This window comes from Cyprinodon tularosa, unplaced genomic scaffold, assembly GCF_016077235.1.
Source record: "Cyprinodon tularosa strain WSP-4 unplaced genomic scaffold, ASM1607723v1 ctg729, whole genome shotgun sequence".
Taxonomy (NCBI): Eukaryota; Metazoa; Chordata; class Actinopteri; order Cyprinodontiformes; family Cyprinodontidae; genus Cyprinodon; species Cyprinodon tularosa.
Window position 1 is genome coordinate 831,716 of NW_024039484.1, and position 13,925 is coordinate 845,640.

The following is a 13,925-nucleotide window of genomic DNA, read 5'->3' on the forward strand; positions in this document are numbered from 1 at the left end:
TTGACAGGATGTAGCCATGCTCTTAAAGGCTCTGTACCTGATTTAACTCAGCTGGCGAAGAGTTTAGTTTGAATTGTAAGCCCCGCCACTACCCTTCACCCATTGAAAACCTCTCCTCCCACTCAGCGTGCAGGTGATAAAGCACACATCTCCTAATAAAAGTAACAAAAAGATCCAGGAGGACAAAAGCCAATTTGTAGTCCAGGTTCAGTCTGAGATGGTCCCACAAAGCTCTCCACCTCAAGTTGGCTGGTCTGAGAGTTACACGAACTTTGTTGCTTCTTTGGTCTTCCTTGCATTTTAGCTCTTTCTTCTCTTCCTCTGTTTTAATCCTTTTAGGCAGTTTTGCTGTATACGCAGTGAGAGATAGCGGAGATATTGCAGCTTTCAATTCATTGGCCTCCATGCTTTTTCGTTTAAAAGATTTGGAGAATACACCTTAATGCCCTTAGTGGCTGATTGGAAACCTAAAGCTCTACAGAATGAACCCCATTGGTAGAGAAAGCTGTTGCGCTAAAGTTGGAAGCCTGCACTAAAAATGCCTCGACTCCTGAATGTTCAATCAAGTAATTTATTTTACCACACAATATACCATGTAAAAAATATTTTGTTAGAGAGACTAAAATGAAATCAGGTACAGGGCCTTTAAATGTATTTATTTCATTCATTAAGCTTTTAAAAAAAAAGGTGTCTGTTGAGCAGCAGTAAATAACATGACTGTTTTTATTTAATAGGTGGCATTGAACCTTTTGTTAGAGCTTTTTGACCATTATTCCATAGTTATGTGTGCTGGAAGGTTATTTCTTGCAACAATTTTTTTCAGAAAACAGAACTATAACAGAAGTAATATTAAAAAAGATCATCAATTATGATAGAATGGAGAGATGATCAGTTGTTTTAGTGAGTGCATTTTGTCTGCCCTAGAGTTTGGAAGCTGTTTGCAACAAGATATTCCATCCTTAGGCAGAGCAGATTGTCCTGTATTCACCACACCCCTCATCAATTCTCAATCCCAAAGACAATTAGGACAATCCAATAAGCTTTACTTTAATGCTAACCTTATGCCAAGCCTTGTGGCTGCCTTTCTGTGACTCTGCTTCCATGACTCAGATAACTGGCCCACATGAATAAAATGTGCTCAAAGTGGACATAGAAGAGACGGAGTAAATTGATAAACTAAGCTATGATTTAGAGAGGGGAGCTGGGAGCTGTGTCTGCGTAGAAAAGGGATGAGGTTTCAGGGATATTCTAAGCATGCAGCGATAGTTTTCGCCCAGCTGTTACTGTACGGGGTGACCACGGGGCTTAATATAAATCAAGGGACTGTCATATGATTTGTGTGGCTGAATGGAGAGCTCAAGGCATCACTGGGACTATATCTACATGGAACCGGAGGGATCACGTTACTGAAACTAGTATTCTCCCACTTCCAACTAAGGCTGTCACCCGAATGAGCCATGCCAGCTGGTGTGCCCTTGAGTGAGACAGCGCCCCTCTAAGCACATGTCGATCTGAGGATTACATTCAGGGGTTTAGGAGGGGAAAGGAGGACGTAATCTGAGACTGTTGTGTCTTGTTGCCGTGCACTTTTCTTAATGCTGTGCTATCATGCAGCATGCATTGGTATTGTATGACCACTGCCCGAGGAAGTTCATCTGTGGAAACTATTTTTGTCTTACCAGATGAGTGCTGCAGCATGTTTTGTTTCTTCCTAATTTCATTAGTGCTTTTTAGAGCCACAGCAGATGCGAGTGGCTTATACTTTAGCCCTCCATAATCGTGTGTGTGTGTGTGTGTGTGTGTTCTTCTGAAAAGCATGAAATATTTACAGACTTGGCAAGAATGCATAAAGTGAAGCACCCAAGCTCGCATTTGTGCTCTCAGCACCATAACATTCTCTTGTGTACAATAAATATAAACCGTGCATCCAGCAGGCATTTATCTGCAGCTCTAGGAAAGAAAGGAGAACTCTAAACCAATCTGTTTACGAGTGTGTCAAAAGCTTATTGTCAAACTTGTTTAGTTTAATGCATTGTGTCATCTTACAGAGCTAAGCTAACAGTTTCCATCAATAGACATAAAGGAGAAGAAGCCAGATTGGCTTCTTTGCCCTGAAGAACCAAATGTGAGAGCAGCATGTTTGGCTTACTAAATATTCAAGCAGACTGCAACTTTAAGAATGAAAGATATTCTAAAATTTATGTTTATCTTTATTTTTCCCGTCTTTATTTATTAGATTAAATGTTCATTGTAGAACCAATTTTGAGGTTCAATGGATCAGAAAAAAAATTAATATCTGCTCATTACAATAATTAATCGCTCTGAAACAGTGAAATTAAAATGTAGTTAAACTGACCCCTAATACATACATATATATATATATATATATATATATATATATATATATATATATATATATATATATATATAAGAAAAGAATACAAAAAATACAATGACATCAAGAAAATGTAAATATTAGTTTCGATAAATCGAATAATAATGGAATAGCAAAAGGTTCTTTAAATAACACGTTGGGTTGGCCGGTCAGCTTAAGACACGTTTTAGAGTTTCTACAATCCATTTAACAATTAAACATTTAATAAATTAGTTGACAATTATTTCAATTATCGATCGAACACGATTAATCCATTTTAATTAATTCAACCCTAGTTCCATTTGCTCTCAGTAGTCAAAATTTCTGACCTCCAAGTTTAAAATTCCAACTTGGACGCCCCTGAAATCTGGAATTAGTTGTTCCAGCAACACCACCATACCCAGCCTCCAGATTCAAGATGGCTGCTAATTTCATTATCAGAAAAGGCTCTTTTCCATTTTGACTCTTTTAGCAGTTATCAGTCTGTCGTACATATTTCTAGTGTTCATAAGACAAGATGTTGTTTTTTATAAATGCAAAGCACAGTGTTTTTGTCGATGTACTGGTTTTAACTGTGACCATATACGAGCATTGAAAAACACAAGCAGGAAACTGAAACGCCGTCACCTGAGAGTTTATGTCACGCCAACTAACAACATGTAACAGCATTTGATGAGGCTTTCAAGACAGGGAAGTTCAGGTTTAAGATAAGCTACGCTCATTTTGTTTTTCTATAAAGGAGGCCACCCTAAGAGATATCCAGAAAGCAAATTGGATATTTATTCTCACTTAAAAAAAAAAATTTGAAAAAGCTTTAGCTCCAGCTTTAGCTTTTAATGCAGTCTTTTTCACACATCGACATCATAAAGGGGAAAACAATCTAAGTTTATGTTTTCTAGCATTTATGTATGACTAACAGACTTTCTTCTTACTCTTTGTAGAAACGGTGTGGAATATTCTTGGTAGAATTATTATTTATACTTAGCTTTAGGGTTGAAATCAGGCTTATGACTGTATTTGCTGGGTATTTTGCGATTTATTTAATGTCAGAAATGTGAGCAAAAGCCTTTTTCTCTAACTTTTAGTTTCACAATTCAAATCTTCTCACATTAACAGATAAATTTTTAATTGTTGTATTATATCTTGCAAGGCTGTCATTTGAGAAGTGCCCATTTGACAGGTCAGATGGTTTTCTTTCTAACTTGTAAGTTGTGTGAAATTCTTTCAGCACGAGGCTGTTATTATATTGACAGCTGCAATTAATGCTAGCATTTATTGTGAATGTGAAGGGGCACGCCTTTATTAGACTTGTTACAACCTGATTGTCGTAAAACATTTTTTTTTTTTTTAACCACCATCATGTTTTGACTTTTTTTTTTCTTCCCATGAAACTTACCTTTTTATTAATCCTCTCTTTTGCTTTGGTCACAGACGTTTTTCACTCTTGAGCAATATATAAATAATGTATTCCGGTAATATAAGCCAATTGAACTCGTTTTTAAAACCTTGCAAATACTGGCCACCATTTTCAGCAAGACTTGTATTTTTTCTAATCGTCATCTAATAATTTGCTTCTACTGCTCTGAATCTCGGCTTTGATGTTTGCTGAAGCTCTGCCCCAGTCCAATGTGTTTTGTGCTGCACTGGTATCCCACACTATAGGAAAAGCCTCAAGTTGTTGTTCAGCAGGTTGGTTAAACAGCAGGATCTCCATTCAGATGTTGATGTTTGCAATGAGCCGTTTGTGTGATTATAAGCCACGTTGGCATGAAAATTGCAGAGGCCTAATGCTTGTACAGGATTGCCTTGCTGTTATATAGTACTAATTAAAAATAATGCATGTCTGCTCTTGCCCATCTGCTATTAGACCCTGTTTAGCCTACAGGTTTGCTTTGAAAGGCTCCCTCATTACTACTCCTCAAAGAAATATCATACAATAGTGAGTTGAAAAGGGCAATGCTTGAATGGAGTCTGAAAGAGGAGGCTGTACTTGGCCTTCAAATACACATTCCTTTGGCTCAGTGCTTCCTCTGTGGTCCCCCGCTTCTGGCCCACTCCCCCCCCAGCCCCCCACCCCCCTCCCACTCAAGACTCAGTTCCCACAGGGGACTCAGCCAAAGCAAACTCCTCAGAGGAAGTCTCCCTCTCCTTACAGTGTGAGGGGAAAGGATGCATGGGATGCATGGGATACATGCATGTCCAATCCAGGCCCTGTGGGACCTGAGAGGCAGTAGGATGTGCGGGGAGGCTGTTATGGCTCCGTGGTCATGCTGTGTCTATGATGTGGTGGTGAGTAAAGCCTGTGCGGCTGCTCTCCTGTGAGGTCGGTGTCATATTTAGCCAGCAGGTCCCTTGTGGTGTCTGGGAGTGTCTGTTTTCTGGCTCTATTATGTCTACTGCTCATAGCCTTCCTGGAGCTGGAAACCTCAGGGTAGAAATAGCACGAGACGAGCAGACATCCTTTGTCAGGAAAACAGCAGTCACGTCAGTAATTACAGAGTCTGATTACAGCGGCCAAGCAGCTCTTAGAATACCACTGGCCTGGATCCAAAGGCAGGTGAGGGGTCGAGTCACCGTTGAGTGGGATGCAGTCTGGATGAGGTCTGGGTTAAAGGAGTTAACCTACAGTAGCAAAAACAAATACAAAGCTTTGTGTGTGAAAGGTGTGGTATGCTGCGACTGGTTGGACAGGTGGAGGCGAGGGGAGTGTCCTGACAAACACGCACAGCATGAAGCACTGAGCCCCTAGTTGTAAATATAAAACAAATACAAAGTTGAATTTATTGCTGTTTGTTTTACTAGTTATTTATTAAGCAAGTGTTAAAATTCTTTCCAGTTATTTTAAATTTGTTCTGTGAATCGCATTGACAGCATGATGAAGTTTAACCAGTAAAGTTGGTGTCTTAATCTGCATAAGATTCATGTAGGACGATTTCCGACTGGAAATTATCTATATTTATCAACTGAAAGCAATCTAAGTTAGAGTAAATAAAACTGATAGTTCTACATATCACCTTCCCTTCGATGTGATGTACAATGAATCCCAATGCAGCTCTCCCCTTCATTGATCTCATGTAAGAGAACCACAATAGCTTTATGTGCTTGGGTTCCAGGGTGTAAATTAAAATGGGATAAAATAGTAAAGAGAACTTTAATGGATTCCTGAGAATCAGAAACAAACTTTTCCCACCTTGCTAGTTAATACCCAGAGAAAACAAAGGACATTTTACAATTGTTTCAAAAAAAAAAAAATCGATTTGACGCAAAAAACGTCAAGTTACATCCATCTAAATTATGGAGAAAAGGACAGAAGCGCTTAGTTAATACAGTGCCCACATTTTTGTTCTTGTAAAAACGTTAATTTCATTGTAAATTTGCATTTAATTCAATTTCAGACCATAAATGGAGATCATATAAGACTGATATAAGCAAAGCTCAAGTTTAATCGAAAATTAACAGTTTACTTATTATTTTGTCTAAATCAAATAAATCTTTATCAATGAAAATGATATAGATCCAATTAACCCTTAAAAAAAAACAACAGAAAAACAAACTTAATACGGTTATAAAGTAATGCTGTTTATCAGTATACTATCAACACGACGGCATATTTTACTTATTAGCTGCCCAGTCCTATGGGAATATTTTTTAAGGAATCAAATAATGTAGTACAAAGAAGAATGAATGTTAAAAACAAAAATTACCAAAAGGCACAGCTAAAATTTACTATTTATTAGCAATGAAATATGCTCAGCCTTTTAGGAAGTTAGACGTTACCATTAAAGGTCTAGCTACGCTAGCTAAAGAATGAGGCCAACTTCTAAAATGTCTTCTAACAAGAAAAAAAGAAATAATAATTTGTCCAAAATGTAAAATTTAGTGAGTGGCAAAATACTCCAGGATTAAGGAGCTCTGCTTGCTAGTCAGTTTTGGCTGTTTAGAAATTATGCTTTTTGCTAAAATAGGAAAGTTTATCAAAAACTAAAGATGATTATAGACTTTAACTGTTTAAATCTGTTTTAATGATGTGGCATATTAAATACGATCCTAACAACCACAATTAAGAGCTGCTCTTGATCAATAGCCACTATTTCAAAATAAAAATAAAAAATACACACCAAATATTTCCCACCAAAATATAAAATTTCACAGTCATAAGTACTATGACTCTCTTAAAATTTTGCAAGTTCAAATATTTTTTCATTATACAACCCATATTAACGTATACGCCTTACCAATTACTAATGGATGCTAGGCTTTATCCTGAACACACAATCCCCATTATAAAACACAGTGATGACAACAGGGATGCTTTTCTTTAGCAGGGAAAGATGGTGAGAATAGATTATGGTTGAGAGAAATTCTTCTTTTCAATTCAGAGTATTAAGGTTTATTTGTCACCAACAGAAAACACCATTTTCTTTCGGTTAAGGGATATTTTTGACTAACAAATTTACTTTGTTGGATAACAAACCCTTTTTTGAGTACGGGGATATTTATTTTGTGTGTACAGGGTTTATACATACAGGAATGAGTGTGTCTAATTGAATGCTCTTTTAATGCTCTTAGAGATAACTTTAATGCCATCAACAAGTAACCACGACTCGACAGGCTGCAGCCATGTCCCAAATTCCTCTTTTTCCAGCCACTTTTGTTGAAATTTGAATTTTCCCATTCTCTAGCTTTGTCTCCGCCACAAGCTTCTTTTTCAAACATACAGCTTTACGCAGTTCCACGGAAACACGCTGAAGCAGTTATATCTGACAAAACTGTTTTTAGAAACCTTTTTTTTATATAATTTTTCATATAAAATTAATTTCACATTTAATGAATTTTAATGCCAATTAAGGCCTTATTTAAAAAAATTATTTAATGATTTTGAATGACCTGAGGAAACCCTGGTGTAGTTTAACTAATCATATTACAAAAATCTGGCTGAGCAGCTAGCATGACTAAACAGCATTAGACTGGTTTAATAGCAGGCTGAAGTATTCATGGTAAGTTATTCAACTTGACATGCTTGAGCCGAATTCCAGATGAGTTTTGACTTCCTGCTAGTTATAATGCTTCTCGGGTGGATGAAGTTTAAGCAAATTATGTTGAAAATGTGTCTTTAGAACTTTAATTGGATAACTTTGTTAATGCAACTCTTTTGCAGCTAGTGTGATCCATAATGATCAGGTTCCCCTTCTAAATATCCTATTAGGGATTCAAATGATTGATATAAAGATAAAAGAAAGGTAAAAATAAAATTTTAAGGTGTGCAAAGCATTCCAAACATTTGCCTTAGGCCTTATGTAATTACACCAGAGGAGCTATATCAGCACATTGAGGATTTTTATTGTGTAGAACGTCTGGCTAGGTAATTGAAAATGCTGGTTATATACAAACCAACATGCTTGACTCATTTTAATTCATTTCAACGACTGATATCTAAAGTCATTCTAAATTCCCTTTTCTTCTTTTTTTACTGTATGATAATTTTTTTCTTTATTTCAGATGTGCTGCCCCAGTCCGAACTTCCCACCTCCACTATTTATCACACACATACGTGCTCCTATGAATACACACACCCTCCCACATGCACATACGTGTCTACACCCTTTAACCACCCACCTGACCACACATCACAGCTGTACACACACACACACACACACACACACACAGCCGCGCATTGTGTAGAAAACTGCCTTAGACATGATGTATAACCAGCCAGGCTTCTCGCAAAACTTTCTATATTTAGGTGATTACAGGGAAGCAGCGATGAAAATTTTTCATAGACGTAAACCTGTAGGAGCGTTTTTCATTGAAGATTTCAGAGGGGAAGTAATCATTTCTCTTGAATAGCACACTGAGAAATGGGAGTGTAGGCCCTTCCTGCAGGCAGGATGTCATAGTAGTGAGTAAGAGAGCGGAGGCAGGTCTGTGCGGGCCTATGTGCCTGACTAAGTAAATATATCCTCTGTCTGACAAGTGCAGACCTGAGGGCTTTGAGCTGGTTAGCTATCCTGGAGTTTGCCACACATGTGGGAAAACTATAATTTTTGGGGGGGGGATTCAGGACTTTGCACCTGGACAGATACTTTAACTTATTTCTGGTTTTTAGAATGCCCTCAACCTGCACATGACTCTGCAGTTCCATGGACTTTGCGCTCCCATCTGCAGTCAGATTTGAGTGCAATTACTTTAATTTGTCTTCCTCCCTGTCTGCCTTTGGACTGCGGTGTCTCTGTGGTTTGTGGAGTCGATCTGCTCCACCTGACGGCGCCTCTTCTCCTTGGCAGGCAGCAGTGTAGCCCTATGCTGGCTGCCAGCCAGGCCCGCTTGAGTGTCTGCTCAGCTCAAAGACCCGCTCACACACAAGCACACAAAAAAACACACACAGATGCAGGCATGCCAAGCCCAGAGATTGAATGCTTACACAGACGCATCTTCCATCCTCTTTGCTTCACTGTGGCTCTGTAATTTGCTCCCTTTCCATGACCGTCTCTTATTTACTGTGGGAAGGAATTCTAAAACATCTCCTCATGTTCTGACAAATCTCCACACCACTCATGAATAACACCTTTTGCAGTCATAGGACAGTGTGTTTTTTTTTTGGTTTTTTTAAGTTGTGGGCTCTGGAGATATCCACTGTACTCTGTGATGTAATGTGTGCTTATCGTTGCAGCTAGGATGTCGATGATTAAATATCTACTTTCTACCTCTTTGCAGTCTCCCAGCCCGATCCCCGCCAAGAAGTCCAAATTTGACAAATTGCAGTCTCCGCCAGCTGACAAAGACAAGAAACCTGAGTGGTTACAGTCACTGTCCAAGTCTGCACACAAGGTTTGTACACTTTACAGTAAGCAGAAATGTTCATATCCCATTGAGCTTTTTGAAATTTTGTCACCTTACAACCACTTTTTTTTTTAGCTTTTAGGTCAAACACCAGCAAAAAGTAGGAAATAGTTGAGAAATTATAAGTTTAAAAAGTAATAAAAAAGGTCCTGGTATGCATTGGAATTAAACCATTTCAATTTCATTTCAATTCAATTCAGTTTATTTATATAGTGCCAATTCACAACACACATCATCTCAAGGCACTTTACAGTTCAGCAGATCATAAAGTCAAATTGATTCAAAGTTTTCTATCTAAGGAAAACCAGTTGATTGCATTGACTCAAATGCAATCCCTCACACTATGCATGCTTGTAGTGACAGTGGAGAGGAAAAACTCCCTTTTAACAGAAAGAAACCTCCAGCAGAACCAGGCTCAGTGTGAGTGGCCATCTGCCGAGGCCGTCGTTTTACATTGAATTACAATAATTTAATGCCTTCTGAGGGCGGCTAGTTAATGAATGGAGTCCACCTGTCTCAAGAGGCACAGCAAGGCAGGCTGGGAACTTTAAAGCTATGTAGTTTTAAAACTAGACTCTAAGTTTTAGATATCTTATTCAGCCCTGTTCATTCCATGAAATAAAAGTAGTATGGCACAAGTTAAATAAAAAACAAAGAGAGACAAGAACCTGATGTTGGCTTTGGATAAGCTGCAATGAGCTACAGCTCAGCTCTTTAAATGGGGGAAAACTGTAAGCACTCCTTCTGTGGTTAAGAATGGCATTAGCAGCATCATGCTGTTGCAATGTATGTTTTTTTCTACCGTGACGGAGAAGCTGGTGCTAAAATCAGATCAGTCCTGGAAAAAAAATCGGTTTTAAAAGAATTATGATTAAAGCAAGGTCAAGATATATCCTTCAGCAGACGGGCAACAGGAAATATAAAAAGAAAACAAAAGGTAGTTCCACTAAGTTGACTCAGGAAGGTTAAGCACAAACTTAAACTACATTTTCACATGTTGTTTAATTGTCTTAATTCTTCCCTCCTCTGTGTTGGTCTAATATTATCATCATAATCTTTGTGGAGTTCATTGAAGTTGTAGCAGAATCATAACAAGCAGTGAAAAGCTTCAGCGATGTAGGTCTGTTAAGGTCGAAGATCACAAGACTAGCACTCCTTACAGTCACTGCATGGCTGTGTACGTATGACCTCTAATTATATGGCCATGTTTAAAATAGAGGGGCCTTTGAACACTTTCTCCATGGCTGATTTAATATTCCTGTGGTAGTTCACTGGGTTTAATGGAGGTTGTTGTTTGCTCTTAACAGGATCTGAAACAGGTCCAGCTGAAACAAAGGCCCTCTGCTTTCCGCCCCTGGTCTCCAAAAGTTGTCGAAAAGGAAAAGCCGGCACCTCAAAAGGAAGCGGAGAGGTGAGCCATCTAAACAAATCAGTTTCATTATACCCAATAAGTATGGAAGGGCTTATTATTTATTTTTTCTTACACATTTATGTTCCACAGAATCTGTATAAGGACTCAGGAGACTCTTGCTAGTCCTCTTCCGCTCCATCCCAACGACAGCCACATTTTAGGATCCAAAACCATTTCCAGAAAAGAGCCGCATAACAGCAAACTACCCCATTCTCTCTCTTCTAATCAGACCGAAGACATAGAGACGGATGGAGAGATCGATGTGGACGACTGCGATGATGGTACGTTTCAACCATCGGCTGGTCCAATTTGAAAAAGCAATAAATTCAGCATTGCACAATCAGTCCACAGAGGCACTTTTTTTAGTTGCAATTGTTTTCCATGGTGAGCAAAGGACATGAATCACAGCTGGTTGAGTGCTCTTTCAGCTTAACTGCGCCATCTAGTGTTTAACATGTGAACCAAAAACAACTTATTTTGTTTTCACAAATTTAGTCTTCTTCTTAAAGGTATAGTGGAGGGTCTTCTTTTTCTGGGTGGATCATCAAAATAAGTGGTCCTCCTAATTGTCAATCATTCTGATGATATGTTTACGTAAGGCCATCCTATGTGCTCGTCCCCATTTTCACTTACCGGTGGTGAGTCTGACATATTGGACAAATTTAAATTATTCTTTTGGAAGGTAAGCTTGTTGGAGCGATTCAAACAGCAACTTTTAAACGGAGCGTGCACGAGGAGAAATGGGATGGTGCATGCTCTCTGGCGTGATTAATAGGCCTTCTCTCTTGGGAGCGGGTACAGGGTTGTGCATTTGCATTCTTTTTCGAGAGGAGTTAAGAGGTCTTTTAAAAAATTTGCTAAAATCCTCCATTATACCTTTAACTGTAAAGACCCAATATGAAACAGAGAACTATTTTTTGTTTTAGCATAGATTATTTGACTAAATTAGTATAGATAAAATAAATTGTGAAATCCTTTTAGGTCCATTTCCAGCTTCCTCCTTGACTTCACCTCAGTCGTCGTGTGTCGGAGTGTCTCAGAGCCTGTCTCCTCAGAGGCCTCCTCAGGCCCAGGATTTAACTCCATGGCAGTCTGGGACTGTTTGTCCAGAGATAGACGCCATGAGACAGATGGTATATGCAGGAATGGACACCAGAGAGGCCAGAGAAAAAGTCCTGCAGGAAATCATCCGGATGAGAGTGAAGCAGGAGGAGAAGCTGGCGGCCGCCCTGCAAGCCAAGCGCAGCCTGCAGCAGGTATCTCTTCACCTTAAAAAAGATTATATTGCACTTTAAAAAAAGCCCTCTGTGCATTTAGCTTGTGTCCAAAAGAAATTGCAGAAAAGAAATAGTTTTTGCATAAAGTTTGCTGTACTGAAGAGAAATTATTTTTATATAAATTTAGTTGAAAGTTTAAATATCTTATGGATATTCTTTTGTTTAGGAGTACCAATAAAAATACTTATGTACTTGTTTCTTCTTAAAGTACAATTCATTGATTTAAAAAAAATTTAAATCAAATATATCATGAATCATCCAAAAGAAGATACATTAAGTTGGTTAAAGGCACATCTTTAAAACCTCTGTATGAAAGTAGATGTTAGAAAGTATAATATGGGTGCTTTTTTTGTCTTTTTCCAGGAATTGGAGTTTGTGAGGGTGGCTAAGAAAGGCCGTCTACGTGATGCCATCGAAGCCAAGCGCAATTTACGGAAAGAGATTGAGCGCCTCCGTGTGGACTGGGAGAGGAAGATGAGGGAGGCAGAGGAATCCTGTGGGCGACTGAAGAGAGAGCTGGAGAGAGAGAGACAAGTCCGAGTTTGTGACCAAGGTTGTGAAGCTGAACGTCTTCGAGTGAAGTACTCCACTCAGGTACGCTGCCCCAATTCCCTTGGAAACAGTGAGGAGAGTGATTAACAGTTCTATTTATTGACACTGTAGATTCTAAAAAAGTGCTGAAATATTACTCAGTGGTGGTAGAATAACAAAATATGTTTGCTCTTAAAGAATTCTTCAATATTCGATCATCTAAACACCTTCTTTCTGTCCTTCATTCATTGTTTCCATCCTTCTTTCTAACTTCCTGCACCTCTTCATACCCCTTTACCCATCTTTCCCCGCTTTCCCTTTTCCTCTCCTATTCCTTTACTTACTTCCTTATAGCTGCTACATACTCAGAGAACTGAGACATTTTCTCTGGCTCCCACCAGCGAATTACATCATTTCGTTCCTCAGCCCAGTCTTGGGGAGTCTCGCTGCTCGTTCTCAGCACAAAGTCTGGAAAAGAACTTTTTCCTAACTCGATGTGCTGTGATTGGGCAGGATTTAGATGGGCAAGTTTGGGATGGAAGAGGAGAGATGCCCCAAGTATCAGTCAAACTTAACACTGTGGTGGCGCAGTGGTACAGGCTTCAGCGGTCCAACGTGACACTTCTGCTCTCTTGTAGCATTTTCGTTATGCTAGTGGGGCAGCACCCACGCACGCACCAGACTCTTTACAAAAAGCACCAGAGCACTCCGTGAGCTCTTCTATCTGCTCCCTGCTCTGTGCTAAGCTTGCTCTCTGCCCCTCCCATACTCGTTCTTCAATGACCTTCAGTGACGTGTTATTGGGAGCTTGACTTCAAGGGCCCAGTTTTTCGTGGAGTATGAATTCCTTCAGGGAAAGCAAACTTTATGTTCTCATTCTTGAGAACATAATAAGAAATGTCTCTGTTTTCACGGAGGATGTAGCAGTCTTTGATCCCTTGTGGCCTTCTCTTATTGCTTCCTTTCATGTCCTTCTTTCTATCTTTTCATCCCTTCTTCAATTCATGCCTTTTTATTTGTTTCCTCCCTGTCTTCACCTGTCCTTTATCTTTGTATCCTACTTTCTCGCTTCTTTCTGTCCTTCATTACTTTTATTTTCCATGAATTTCTTATCCTGTAATTCTTTATTTCATGTACTCTTCCTTTCATATTTGTTGCTATCCTGCCCTTTCTGGACTTTACTGCACAGTTAAAGCTAAAACAGGTTATAAATGAAAGGAAAAAGATTAATTAATGCACAAGGAGGAAATTACTAAAATAAGCATTAATGCAAACCCACACAAATCAATAAGTTTTTTGTAACTATCATCAATAAAAGGGTTAAAGTTGAAAGATAAAAGGTTAATTTGAGGACTGTTAGTTTAATGCCATCACCCATACAATCCCATTCATTGCTAATAAGTAGCATAAGTTTTGCAATACCAGGCTTTATGTTAATATGTGAAAATTATACCTAGCATCCATAATGAGCTTAAATAAAGCAAGAAATAGC

At 38.8% G+C, this 13,925-nt stretch overlaps 1 protein-coding gene across 1 annotated transcript in view; it reads left to right on the plus strand.

Annotated features, from left to right (window-relative positions):
- skib (v-ski avian sarcoma viral oncogene homolog b) overlaps positions 1-13,925 on the plus strand; it is a 48,638-nt gene that overhangs the window by 32,032 nt on the left and 2,681 nt on the right. Inside the window, 5 exon segments of the mRNA XM_038269352.1 lie at positions 9,089-9,202; positions 10,522-10,625; positions 10,716-10,906; positions 11,607-11,881; positions 12,266-12,496. Of these exon segments, the coding sequence (XP_038125280.1) occupies positions 9,089-9,202; positions 10,522-10,625; positions 10,716-10,906; positions 11,607-11,881; positions 12,266-12,496 (915 nt within the window).